Source organism: Nicotiana attenuata, chromosome 8, assembly GCF_001879085.1.
Source record: "Nicotiana attenuata strain UT chromosome 8, NIATTr2, whole genome shotgun sequence".
NCBI classification, from domain to species: domain Eukaryota; kingdom Viridiplantae; phylum Streptophyta; class Magnoliopsida; order Solanales; family Solanaceae; genus Nicotiana; species Nicotiana attenuata.
The window spans coordinates 36680206-36693965 of NC_031996.1; the positions used below are offsets into that span (position 1 = coordinate 36680206).

The window sequence follows — 13760 nt, forward strand, 5'->3', positions numbered from 1 at the left end:
ATTAAACATATTGAGGTTGACTGTCATTTTATTCATGAGAAGATTCAGGAAAACTTGATTTTCACTGGCTACTTGAAGACAGGAGAGCAACTAGCTGATTTGTTCACAAAGGCGTTGCATGGAACTCGAGTTAATTACCTTTGTAACAAGTTGGGCATGATCAATATCTATACTCCAACTTGAGGGGAGTGTTATAGAATAATTAGTGAGATGTAAATAGATTACTTTCCATAGATAGGTGACTCAATTATAGGAGTTGATCCTTAGGATATTTTCCTTTATTTTGTTTCATTAAGTTTCCTTTGATAGAGTCTTGTGTAAGTGTATAAATCTCTTGCATTCATGAATAGAAATACAACAAGTTATTCTCTCTGATTACAATCAGATTCCTAAGCATATTCAAGTTCCCAAATGCAAATTGCCACTTGCTAGTCTACTTGTAGTATTACTCTTTGTTTGTCTCTTTAATTAGTGTTACTCTTTGTTTGTCTCTTTCTTGGATTTCTAATATTATCTGATGTTGCTTTTGCGAGTAGTTACTATCTAGCTGTTGCTACTATTTTTTTTCCTATGACTCTCTAATATTTTCATATTTCAATTTGCTTTACTGCGGTGACTGTACTTGCCTGAGCCGAGAGTCTCTCAGGAGTAAGATCTACGTACACACTATCCTCCCCAAACCCCACATGTGAAAATATACTGGTGTATTGTTGTCGTTGTTGCTACTTGCTAGTCTTGCTTTTGTTATTATGTATCTTTGCACTTCAACTCAGAAACTCAGATTAACAGTGTATGAATAGGATGTAAAGAAAAAAAAAGCACATTTACACTGATTAATCAAGTACTTAGTTTTACTCCAAAAATCTGGTATAATTCAATAATTTACTCCATGAATCTTCATTACATCAACCCAAGAACCAATATTCATGCACTCAAAATGGTGCTTCATATTCTTCTTTCTTACTTGTCACAGCTGCTGTGAACTCTCAAAAGAAATTAAGACTAACTCAAACTTGCACTTTTGCTGCAGCAGACAGAATGGATTCGGAAAAGCTAGGTTTTATTGACAATCTTGTGCAGGTGGTTAAGCTTTGTGCACAAGCTATCATAAACTAAAATTGCAAACTTAAATTAAAGCGAAGAACTCCATAAATGAGAGAAGGGGAATGGTATCTGCAGCTTCGCGCAGAACTCTCCTCTCCTTAGACGGTGTAATGTGGATTCACATGATCGACATCTAATCCTCTAAGCTTGGCAAAGGATTCTACTCTCCCTTTCAGTGTGTGAAGTTCCCTTAACCTGTCAAGTAGAGGAAAAAAATTAAACCAGATATCATTCATTACGCTTCTCAGGAACACCACAAACTTTTAGCTGCATCGCTGAAGGGTTCAATGTAGGAAAAGTAAAGCTTCTATCTTGAGATTAAAAGACTTAACGGGAATCCTTAGAGAAAAGGTTGAAAAGATATACTTACCTTGCAATCTCTGCGCGCCGTTTTGCTTCCTCAGCCATGATGCTGATGTCCCTGAAAGTATAATTCTCTGGAAATGTTCTAGTTTCCACGGATTGAAGGCCATGAATTGTTCTCTGTTCAGCAGCCCATGCTGCTTCGCGTGCTTCCTTACCAAAGTCCTTTCTATTGGTGAAAGCCGTCTGGTAAATGCAAAAATGTTACATTATATGGCTAGAACCAAGGAAATATTTGGCCTTTGTGAAGAAGAATATGCAGTTTAACACAGGAAAGTTTTAGTTTTTGATCACCTTTTGGTTCAGTAGTAAGCCCCAGGCTCTCCCACTGAGAGCATATCGAACAGCAAATTTGATAGGATCAAGTAGAAAATACGTAACAATATTAAACAACCAAATTACACCAGTCCATTTCCATCCAATCTTCTCAATCCCAGCAAATTTAACCGATGTAACCATAGCAGACATAAAAGTTGCAACCTGTATGCAAGAAAAATAGGGGAAAATGAGACTCCTATAGATACATCCTGGAGTTGGTCAACAAGATATGCAATTTCCTAAAAGAGGAAGTAGGAAAAAGAAAGGTGAATACTTACCATCTGAGCAACAATAAAGGCAGAAACTAGGAGAAGGCCAGGTCTTTCCATGAATGACCACCTTCTGGACCGTGTAACAAATATCAACGCTTGGCTGATGGTGCTAACTTGGAGATATACAGCTGATGCTAGTTTTGCATTTAGAGAATCAGTGATGACTTTGTTTGCTGGAATATGTTTGTTGAAATCTTCCACGTTAAAGGCATTCTGAGGAGAAAGGAACATGATTAGTGATTAATCTTGCCCAAATACAATATTGAGTGGCCTACGTACAAATCGTTCAGCTTCATTCATCGTTCAACAGTTCTGCTCTCAGTATATGGAGATGCATAGTAGTATGTTACATGAAAGCATTAGAGGGGCAAGTACCGCAAAGAAGCTGGTCTCAAAAGTTAAATAGAAGAATAAAGCAGTCATCAAGGCAAGGTAACTGCCTATCACAATTCCTGTTGCAAAGATTTCGCTGAGCTTCCAACTGTCAGGAAGTGGGGATGGCTTGACCCTGTCTTTGGATATAGTCATGATTGTGCCTGTAAACAATTTCCAATTGTTCAATAAGTAAACGAATATACACGCAGAACATAACATCAAAGGGGAGCCTTGGAGCAACGGTAAAGTTGTCTCTGTGTAATCTATAGGTTACGGGTTCGAGCTGCAGAAGAAGCCACTACATCACATCCCTAGGGGTGCGGCCCTTTCCCCGACTCTGCGTGCATGCGGGATGCTTTGTGCACCGGGCTGCCCTTTTTTTTTTTTACGGGAAGAACATAACATCAATCATATCTTTGCCAAAATTATGAAATGTACAAGACAATGCAACCACGGAACGGAAGAGACTAGTGAGCCCTCACCATCATTAAGAATGGCAATGACAAGGACCATGAAAGGGGGAAAATTGAATCTCCAAAATGAAGTCAGCAACATGAACCCCAACTGTTTGGTCATTACAAACATGAGTTACATTTTGCGAGAGAGAGAGAGAGAGAGAGAGAGAGAGAGAGAGAGAGAGAGAGAGAGAGAGAGAGAGGGGAAGTGATTCTCTTTTTTTATCAAGAATATAGTTCAGGTTCCAGAATAACTTACCACAATACGGATTGTGATGGACACTGCATATATCTGGACAAAAGAAAGCTTAAGCATTAGTACCATGTTAAGATATCTTTGTGGATGAAGCAAGGGTGTTTTACTTACTGTGTAATTTTTCATTCTCTGGAAAATGGCACGGCTTGTCAAAACAGCATGGATAATAACACTTAGTCCTGGCTCAGTCAGAACTATATCCGAAGCGCCTCGAGCTGCATCTGTTGAATCTGCCACAGCAATTCCTATATCTGCTTTCTTCAGTGCAGGTGCATCATTGACTCCATCACCAGTCATACCACAAATGTGTTTCCTGCTTTGTAAGATTCTCACGATTTCGTACTTGTGCTCTGCAAGAAATATTATATATAGATTATTATACAAAATGAAGATATTAAAGCCTTTTGCCTCTAACTTTCTTACCTGGAAAGACACCGGCAAATCCATCAGCACTTTCAATGAGTTCTTCAATTGGAAGGACTGCAGCTGAGGCATCCTTTTGTTCTCCAAGCAAAAACGATGAAGGATACATGTTTGTCCCCATTCCGAGACGTCTCCCAGTTTCCTTAGCTATGGCCAACTGGTCACCTGGTAAAAGTACGAATAAGTAACAGCTTATTTACATAATAGGAGTTGGCTCAAAGTGCTAATAACGAGAAAAATGTAACAAGGTAAAAGCATCATCTGTTGAGCAAACCTGTAATCATCTTAACACTAACTCCAAGTTCAAGAGCTCTTCTGATTGTTTCAGCACTGTCATGACGTGGCGGATCAAAGAGAGGGAGAAGACCAACAAATTCCCAAGGGCCACCAGAACTGTCCTTTGTACCTGCCGATACTTCCTATAGGAAAAACAAACTCACCAGTCATCATTTTGACAGGAAAAGCTTCGTTGAAATTGACCAAGTCAAGGGCCTAATTACCTGGCGAGCAACTGCAAGAGATCGAAGCCCGCGCTCAGCAAATTTGTCTATCACTGAGTGCACTCTAGTTTGAATGTCTGATTTGTTCCATGCCAGGTTCAAAATCTGAAAGTTACAGAGGATATATCAGAAGAGTTTTATTTAGTCTGTTGACTACCATGTTTTGGAATAACTATGGATACTGCATTCCACCTTTCTGATGAATATGAACCAAAGCGATACCTTTACCATCACTTGCTTTAAATTGATTGAAAATTAGGACTAGTGTTGATCAATTATGCTGAGTATGTTATCGAGTTCTTTATTTGATCCATGAGCTTAGAATGGAAAAGCTCAAACTTTAAAAGCATTTATATGGCAAATGTTCTCACTTCTCATAGTCTTATCTATTAAAAGCATAGAGTCTCTACCTGCTCTGGGGCACCTTTGCTCACTCTGTGCATTTTACCAGCGGTGTCGAGGTAGGTAAGAGCTGTCCTCTTATCAGTTGGATTGAATGGAAGAAAATGAACCTCTGTGATACCAGCTCGTGCCTTAAAAGAAATAAATTAAACAGAACAATATTAGTCCATATCACAATAACAAAATGATAAAAGAGTTATATAGAAGTTTAGTTGCTAAAGTGAGACTTGCATGAGAAGGTTCTTGACCGTTCAAATTCATCAAAGCTGCTTTGAATAAGTTCTATTAACTAAGTAATGCTTGAATTTGTTTCGTTTTCATCATTTTCGTAAAAGAGGGTCGCGTGGAAGAGAACGGACTAATGCACTAAAATCCTAGATCTGCATAGAAATGTACAATTTTCAAGTTGTTTAAGGACGAAGATGGTGAAAGATGAAGAGTGGCAGCGTACCTCCTTAGGGTCGGCAAGCATGGATACTATTGCAGTATCAATTGCATCTTGATTCTCCAACCTTGAAGCTCTTGCAGCCATCAAAACCACTGTGTCTTTTTCAACATCTTTGGCGAAAACCTATAACAATTGATGAAAATTAACAACTTTTGGTTCACAAAAGCCTCGCCCCCTAAGAGCTCTTTCATCTATCACGATTTCTGAATCATGAAGTGCTTGCTCGAGCCACTAATTGGATGTACAAATCTAAGAACAGTCTTATGCCATGAGTTGAAGGTTGTAATTTTTATTGTCAATGTGCTTAGTGCTATGCAACTAATAATGTCATTTTTGATTGCTCAATGCAATATCATAAAAAATAAAAATAAAAATGAAAACAAAACAAAAAAACTAAATAGGTACTGATTATTTAACATGTTTCCTTTATGTCAGTACTATAGGATTTCAGATACTTGTGTAGTGGTGTTTCAGAACCGAAGTTGCAAAAGTCGAGAGACATTCTGATCTAATGATATGTTGACCATTTTTATGCCCTGATCTGACTAGGACCATCATTCTATCAGTTTAGCTGTTCACACATAGCTGATAAAAGCTCTTAAAAGAGGGGTTAAGGATCACCTCAATCATATTTTTGTCCACTGATAGTTTGTTTAGAGTTAAAGTGCCAGTTTTATCACTGCATAAGACATCCATCCCAGCCATCTCCTCTATAGCTGTCATTCTTTTTGTGATAGCTCCCTGCAATTAAGGGTGTTATCAGTTGCCAGCTATTAAAAATTTCAGTACTCGAGAAAGAGTTTTAACTTTCTACATATCTACTAAATCTATGTATTGAATAGTGTACTCAACACACCTGCTGAGATAGTCGATGAGAACCAATGGCCATAGTTACGGAGAGAACTGTAGGCATGGCAATGGGGATGCCACCAATGAGCAGAACAAGAAGGCTGTCAATGGCTTCACGAGGTGGTCGATGTTGCCCCCCAAATATTACAATGAGCTCGATGACCATACCAATTGCAATTGAGCAGATGCAAAAGTTACCAATTGAGGCTAATACCTGAAACCATCAAATAAATTGATAATGCTTCTTAATACCTCCCCATCACGTACTTCAATGCATCCCGATTACTATTAGAATTAGTTCTGACTAGTTTGGTATTATGGCTGTATCAACCAAATTGAAAAGCTGGACGTTATGACCTTAGGTCCTAAGAATTAGTGAAGTAATATATATGTTCTCCTCACCTTCTGAAAATGTCCAACGTGTGTAGTGTTTTCCACGAGATGAGCAGCCTTTCCAAAGAAAGTGTGAACTCCAGTTGCAATAACAACAGCTTCTAATTCACCTTGTTTGCATGTTGACCCAGAGTATACACCATCACCAGGATTTTTGGTAACTGGAAGCGACTCTCCAGTAAGAGCAGACTGCAGGACATATACTCAATTACAAACCAGAATATTGATTCTTGCATCAAATCGGTTGAATAGCCTTTTTTTTCTTTCTTGTAACCCCAAAGCTGAACAGATTACTTTTTCAGTGGATGTGTAACAATTCCCTTCATTGTTTTTATGCAACACTTTGTTATAGAATGTCAATCAGCTGCTTGTTATAAGCCAAGTTGCTTCAAATGATACCTGATCAATTTTCAAAGGATCACCGTTAAGTAGACGTGCATCAGCTGGAATTATATCCCCGAGCTTTATGCTAATGATGTCGCCAGGAACCAAGACAGCTGCATCCTCTTCACTCCATTTCCCATCCCGTAAAACCTGATATATATGATTAAACATTCATGTACTATTAATCTATTGCAACCTTAATAATTACATGAAGATGTCATGTTATTTTCAGCTAGTTATCTGACCTTGGCTTTTGGAGCTAACCGAGCCATAAGAGCTGCAGCTGCATTTCCAGCATTATTCTCTTCTATAAAACTAATTGTTGAGTTTATGATAAGTAGTGCAACAATGCCAACAAAATCTTGGTAATCAACTTCCTTGTGCTGTAACCAAAATTTGTTCAACAGACATCAGTTTCCAAATTCATGTATGCTCTTGAAGATGTATTGGCAAATAAACACAAAGTAATATACCTTTCCGTGTGGAAGAAAAAGAGCCATGATTGCTGCTGCTTCCATTACCCATGAAAGAGGATTCCACATAAATCCCAAGAACTTCAGTATTTTGCTTTCCTGTCAAATGAGGTGGAAAAGATATTTATTTAGCTATACAAATTAGAAGATGATTTTCTTGAAGGCGGCAAGTAAAAACAAGTAGAAGCAGCATTGAAAAAGAGACACCTTTTTCTCTTCGAGTTTGTTATGACCAAATACATTTAGACGTTTCTCAACCTCCGTAGAGTTAAGTCCCTCTTCTGTACATTTCAGGTTCTCGAAAACCTCCTTAATAGGAATATTTTCCTGTCACGTGAATAATAGACGATTAAGGTTAGAACAATCTCATTCGTATCTCATATGATCCGCGACAGAATTTTCATCAGGACTAATACTTATATTGAGAGTTAGCCATAATATATTAGTCTGCCTCATATTTCTCTGAACTTTTACTTGCACTGCAGTCCATATATCACAAGATTTAGTACAATTCATTGATTTGTAAGACTTAAAACTAAATTTTACCAGATCAACAGTCTCATTGTTGATAGCCTCAAGAGTAGTGGTTGTGTTTTCTGTGCCCATTGTAGCTCACTTGCTCGGACCCCCAGCCAACAATTGGTAAAAGATCTACATTCGAAAAATGTTCCGTTGAATCATTTTTCACAGAAAACTTGCAAGATGTTGAGGAACATGAATGGTAAAGAAGACAATATCGACACACACTATCAGGTGTAGTTTTACATGTTGTAACAGGTCATTTATCATGTTTCGTAGATTACCAATCTATGCTTACTACAAAAAGTTATGTGTGATTGCTTTTTATTCTTGAGAGAATGCCTTAAAAAATACACAAATTTGTTGTAGCTCAAAATTCTAAAGGCATCAAATTCTAGCACTTTTTGATGAAAATGCATTTCATAACAAATAATATCAAGACTCCATAGCACAAACAATATAATAAGTATCTCGACGGTCAAGTCGTTTAAAAGGTAATTGCAGCTAAATTTTTTTTGATAAACATATACTCCCTCCGTTCCAATTTAAGTGGAACCTGTTTGACTTGCACAAAGTTTAAGAAAAAATGAAGACTTTTTGAATTTGTGGTCCTAAATGAGTAACAAAGGGGTCCAGAGTATTTGTGTGGTTATAAAAGCTTCTCATTAAGGGTAGAATTGGAAGTTTAAGTTAAATTGCTTCCAAATTTAGAAAGGGGTCATTCTTTTTGGAACGGACCAAAAAAAAAATAGGTTCACATAAACTAGAACGGAGGGAGTACTTAGTAACCAGATAAAAATGGTAACAACGCACTATCACATTTAAACTAGACTGGTAACAACGCACTATCACATTTAAACTAGATTGGTAGTATAAAAAATCTCTAATGTTGTGTTTGTAACTTAAATCTTTCTTAAAATACAAATTGTGGACTTAACCAGCCCGAATATACCCTTAACATGGGGAGAAATTTAAAAATAGCCAGATTTACAAATGGTCGTTCAAAAATAGTCCAGTTTTAAAAGTAATCGAAATTTAGCCACTTTTCATGTAAAGATAAATTTGAGCGAAAACAACTCCAGCATAATATGATGGAGTTCCAGCAAAGTATACCGGTCCAGTATAATAACCGGTCCGAAAACTGGCTAGACCGTGCTATTTTTAGCTTAACATGTGATAGTGTTCGCATTGGGGCAAGCCTTCACGGTTTTTTCTCATAAGGCCTCACACTATTAAGAGATCCCTACACCTTATATGTAGGCTTCCCAATCTTTTCAACTAACGATGTGGAACTTTGTTCGCAAATTAACACAAACATTACTTTAAAATATTGAAACAGGGGATTTCGATTGCATGCAGAGTATAGGAAAAAAATGGCTTACCCTCGTGACTTCGAGAAGGTGTGGAGAAGACGAAGAAGAGAGAGTGGGAGGAGGAATGAAGTATGAAACTTCATGGAATAAATAAGCAAAAACATTGCATTGTTTGTATCTTCGGAAACACTTAGGGATGATATCAAGGACAACACATAATTAGTTACCGTACACAGCTTCTGAAGCTCCGTCAACAAGGTATCAATGGCAGCATCCATGAGGCCACAAGGCGTTTCTTTCAGTTTTTTACAGTTGTCGGTATTACCATAAACGGAAAGGGCGAATTTTTTTTAAAAAAAGGTTGTTGGTAACTAACTGCAAATGGGTTTAGGACTATTATATAACTTCAAGTACAACAACAATATACCTAGAATTTACTCTTACCTTGTGAAAATAGAAAGACTGTTTCCAATAGACATTCGATTAATGAAAAGACAGACAAGAAGGGACGGCACTGAGAAGCCGTGTAAAAGTAACATAAAAAAACAATAAAATATTAAGAAGACCAAAATGAAAGAAATGACAAGTAGTAATAGAAACCTAAGACCAACAGAATGTGAGAATACATACTAATGCTATCGGTAACAATCTAGACCATCTACCCTACTACTATAATCCTCGACCACCATGCCTTCCTATCAAGGGTCATGTCCTCAGTCAGTTAATGCTTCGCCATGTCTTGCCTAATCATCTTATCTCACTTCTTCTTCAGCCTACCTTTACCTCTTCTTAAACCCTCCAATGTCAACCTCTCACACCTCCTCACCGTGACTGTGTTGCTCCTTCTCATATGTCCAAACCATCTAAGTCTCACTCCTCCCATCTTGTCCTCAATAGGAGCCACATTCACTTTGTCGCGAATAACCTCATTTTTAATGTTATCTAACCTAGTATGCCTGCATATCCAGATCAACGTTCTCATCTCTGTTACCTTCATCTTCTGGACGTGGGCGCTCTTGACTAGCCAATACTCGGCCCATACAACATAGTTAGTCTGACCACTACTCTGTATAACTTACCTTTAAGTTTTGGTGGCACCTTCTTGTCGCACAAAACACCCGAAGCGAGTCTTTATTTCATCTATTCCGCCAATAAGATGTATGACATCTTCATCAATCTCCCCATCCCCCCTATATAATAGACCAAATGTACTTAAAACTCTCTCCTAGGGATGACCTGCGAGTCCAGCCTCACTTCCCTTTCCCCTCTTTAAGTCTCAACTTACACTCCAAGTATTCTGTCTTAGTCCTGCTCAACTTGAAACATTTAGACTCCTGGGTCTGCCTCCACACCTCTAACCTCGCGTTCATCCCGCCTCGCATCTTATTAATCAATATAATATCGTCTGCAAATAACATGCACCAGGACACCTCCCCTTGGATGCAGCGCATCAGTACAATCATCGACAGGGCAAACAAAAAAGGGCTGAGTGCCGACCCCTGGTGCATCCCTATCATGACCGAAAAATGGTCTGAGTTCCCTCTCACTGTCCTTGCCTAGGTATTCGCTCCATTATACATGTCCTTAATCGCCATAATGTAGACAACAGGTACACCTCTAGCCTCTAAACATCTCCACAAAACCTCCCTCGGAACTTTAATGTACTCATTTTCTAAGTCGATGAACACCATATACAAGTCCCTCTTCCTCTCCTATATTGCTCCATCAGTCTCCTAACAAGGTAAATGGCTTCTGCAATCGAACGCCCGGACATAAAGCCGAATTGGTTCTCCAAAATAGACATACTCCTCCTCACCCTTAGCTCCACCACTCTCTTCCAAACTTTCATTTTATGGCTAAGCAGCTTGATACCCCGATAGTTATTGCAATTTTTGGATATCACCCTTGTTCTTGTATAGAGGAACCATCGTGCTCCATCTCCACTCTTCGGGCATCTTTTTCGTTTGAAATATGACATTAAATAACCTAGTGAGCCACTCCAAGCCCGCCCTGCCCGCACTCTTTCAAAACTCCACCGAGATTTCATCCGGCCCGGCCACTTTTTGCCCCTGCTCATCTTACCCCCCTCAACCTCATCTACTCTAATCGGCCTACAATACCTAAATTACTACAACTCTCGGAGAGTTCCAAATCAACCAATACAATGTTCCTGTCGCCTTCCTCGTTCAAGTGTAATAATTAAATTAAACGACCTCGTAAATTACGTATATAGACCTCTACTTAAGATCTTTCTGCATAACAAGGGGAAGACAATAACTCATTCACTTCATCTAATGTGAGAAATTTTAATAGTGTGAGTTTGAAATATTTCTATGAGTTCTTCAAACATATAGAGAGGCCAATATTTTCGGAAAAATACCAGTTATGTCCATTTATAAGTAGTTTATTACAAAAATTGACCAGTTCATAAAATATTACTAATGTTAGCTAATTAGCTATTTGTAGCAAAAAAAAGTCAATTTTTATTTTCTTTTGAGTGAGTGTTATTAGAATATCGGGTACATCTTAAGGAGCTGGAATCTTACTTTTGGGATGATTTGGTCGAGTTTTGAGGTGGTAATTCGAAGTAGAAGATGAACATGAAAAAATGACCGTATCACTTGTGTATCATATTTGTAGCAAAAGTGTATCACATGTATATCCATGTATACCTGCATGTGAGATACATGCATGCCTGATACATCGTAGAAGAACTTTTTGAACTCGATTTTAACTACGAATTTTGATACCAATTCAGTCCAAATCACCTCCAATCTATATTGACTCGTCTATATGTTACGTTTTCAATGAATCTCAACCATACCCATTGAAAAAAAAATCCTTTTTCGCTTAGATTTTTGGAATCTTGTATGTATATTTTTTTGTATTTCACCACCTTATTTACTACCTCATCTATGGAATTTTCTTTCCATCTTGCATTTAATGTTGCTAATCACGCTTAAAAATATGGAAGGAGATCTTTGTGTGTGATTCTTGGAGAGAAAGAACCTTATTTCTTTGGGTTTTTAATTTTTATATGTGCTTGGCTAGTTTTGGTAAGTTTATGACTAATGACCAGAGGTTGGTAAATTTGGACTTTTTTGGGACATTTATGTAAGATTCCCATATTTAAACACACTTTGGAAGGTTTTCTTTTCTTTTCATGATTATGTTTGATCTAAGTACTATATAACTTTTCTAATTAATATTCAATATATTCTTAACAAAATAGATGTTGAGATTTTGATTTTGTTGATTGACTATCTTGGAATTTCTAAGCACACAGATGGGTTCCCCATACTCCTTGAAATTTTGATTCCCGTTTCAATAATTTTCCGTTAATTAGAATTTAAACCACATATTAGTATACCACAATGCCTTTTAATATATCAAGATAACTTTCTCCTTTGATTAGTCTTTATTTGTTTACTTAGATTAGTCAAGTAAGGCTGAGAAAACATATTGGATAATCAGATGCTTAACAAAGATTTAATGTCCTATTTTTCGTTTTGTTTCCTCTACAACAAGTTAAGAAGTATATCTGCAATTTCCTAACGGCATATTGTGTCTTAAATTTGTGTGGTACTACTCAACAAGGATCGATGAAAATTAATATAACTGATAAACAAAAGCTCAAAAGAAATATTATTATCTCGTTGTGCCAATCATATTTTAAAAGAATCCACTCATTGAATCTCTCTAAGAATTTGTTGTTACGATTTCTGTGTCTTTTTCTCCTTATTTTATTTCCTAGCAGTTCTCCCCATATTGAATTGATATTCGAGGCTTGTGTTATAATGTTTTTCTTTCATTCGTATTAAATTAATACATGTAGTTATAATAATAAGTTCTAATGGCAGCAGACTTGAGATTCTGTTAAAGTATTGTTCATCACGATAACGTACAACTGTGTACAGTTTACTACGTTTTGTACCATTTAGTGACATTCTTGAAGATAGTGAAAAATAGTTCTAGATTGACTGCAAGTACAATCGTTCAGTTTGGAAAATTAATAGATAATTTTCTATTTTATATCTATTTACCCATCTTATTAAGTATTATACTACTTATTTTCATTTCATTTTTTAATATATAATAAATAAGGGTGATATAATAAAATTATCATATTATTTATTGTTTCTTAATTTATAAGCGAATATTGGACAAATAAATTTGGACGGAGGGAGTATATGACTTAGGCAGCTAATGAAAAATCTTTCTAAAAAGGATGAATATTTAAATAAAAGGACCCCAAGAATGTTAGAATATGTCCTCTAGCAAATTGTGTTTCATTGATTTTGTCATGAATATGTATTGGATACAAAAGATTGTAAATATCAAGTACGAGTATGTGGAGAGATACTAACATCCACAAAAAGCGAGTAGTCTATCGCTACATTACAAATATTATAACCTCTTATTTTTTTCAAAAATAGTTCCTAGGATATTTGTTCATATTGCTTCATTGATAATCACCAGAAGAACTACCAAAAAGTTTGTTGTTGTTTCTATCATCTTCCCTACCTCCTTGGCCAGCTTGTCCGCCACCCTATTGTCCTCTCTGTAGCTATGATTACTTGAGGATGCCCCAGCGCTGTTAGGAGTGACCTGCATTCACATACAATATTTTCATAGAAATATTATGAAAATATTGGGATTTCTACAAAAATAGCCGATTATATTCATTATTTACTTTTTCTAACTATATACATGTATTCACTTTCGTGTTTCCAATAGATAAGTTCCGCAGGCCCCACTTGGATAAGGAAGGAAGTGGAGAAGTGCACAAACAATCATTCTTAGGGATATTATTTAGGGTTAGGCCAATACTTATTTGTCCTGAAATTTTGAACTAAAAATTTTAATTTCACGACAATTCAGGATATTTGTGTCCCGAAAAATTAAACCGAAAA

The 13760-nt window shown here is 36.9% G+C and overlaps 1 protein-coding gene across 1 annotated transcript; it reads right to left on the minus strand.

Moving 5' to 3' along the window:
- LOC109231852 (plasma membrane ATPase 1-like) lies at nt 897–9093 on the minus strand. Its single transcript, XM_019397478.1, has 22 exons — nt 8917–9093; nt 7562–7666; nt 7223–7342; nt 7016–7114; nt 6788–6925; nt 6558–6692; nt 6168–6347; nt 5773–5979; nt 5538–5657; nt 4920–5039; nt 4477–4599; nt 4067–4171; nt 3841–3985; nt 3567–3731; nt 3255–3493; nt 3147–3179; nt 2915–2996; nt 2433–2593; nt 2064–2270; nt 1762–1947; nt 1475–1653; nt 897–1299 (listed from the first exon to the last, which is right to left on the minus strand). Exons 2-22 carry the CDS (start codon nt 7619–7621, stop codon nt 1203–1205), a joined length of 2901 nt encoding a protein of 966 aa, XP_019253023.1. The 5' UTR covers nt 7622–7666; nt 8917–9093; the 3' UTR covers nt 897–1202.

Coding starts and splice junctions, on each gene's coding strand:
- LOC109231852 (XM_019397478.1), bottom strand. CDS start 7,621: ATGGGCACAGAAAACACAACCACTACTCTTGAGGCTATCAACAATGAG. Junction 3,732..3,840: donor TAGTGTTAAGATGATTACAG/GTTTGCTCAACA, acceptor TACTTTTACCAG/GTGACCAGTTGGCCATAGCT. Junction 1,654..1,761: donor GCTTACTACTGAACCAAAAG/GTGATCAAAAAC, acceptor TGCATTTACCAG/ACGGCTTTCACCAATAGAAA.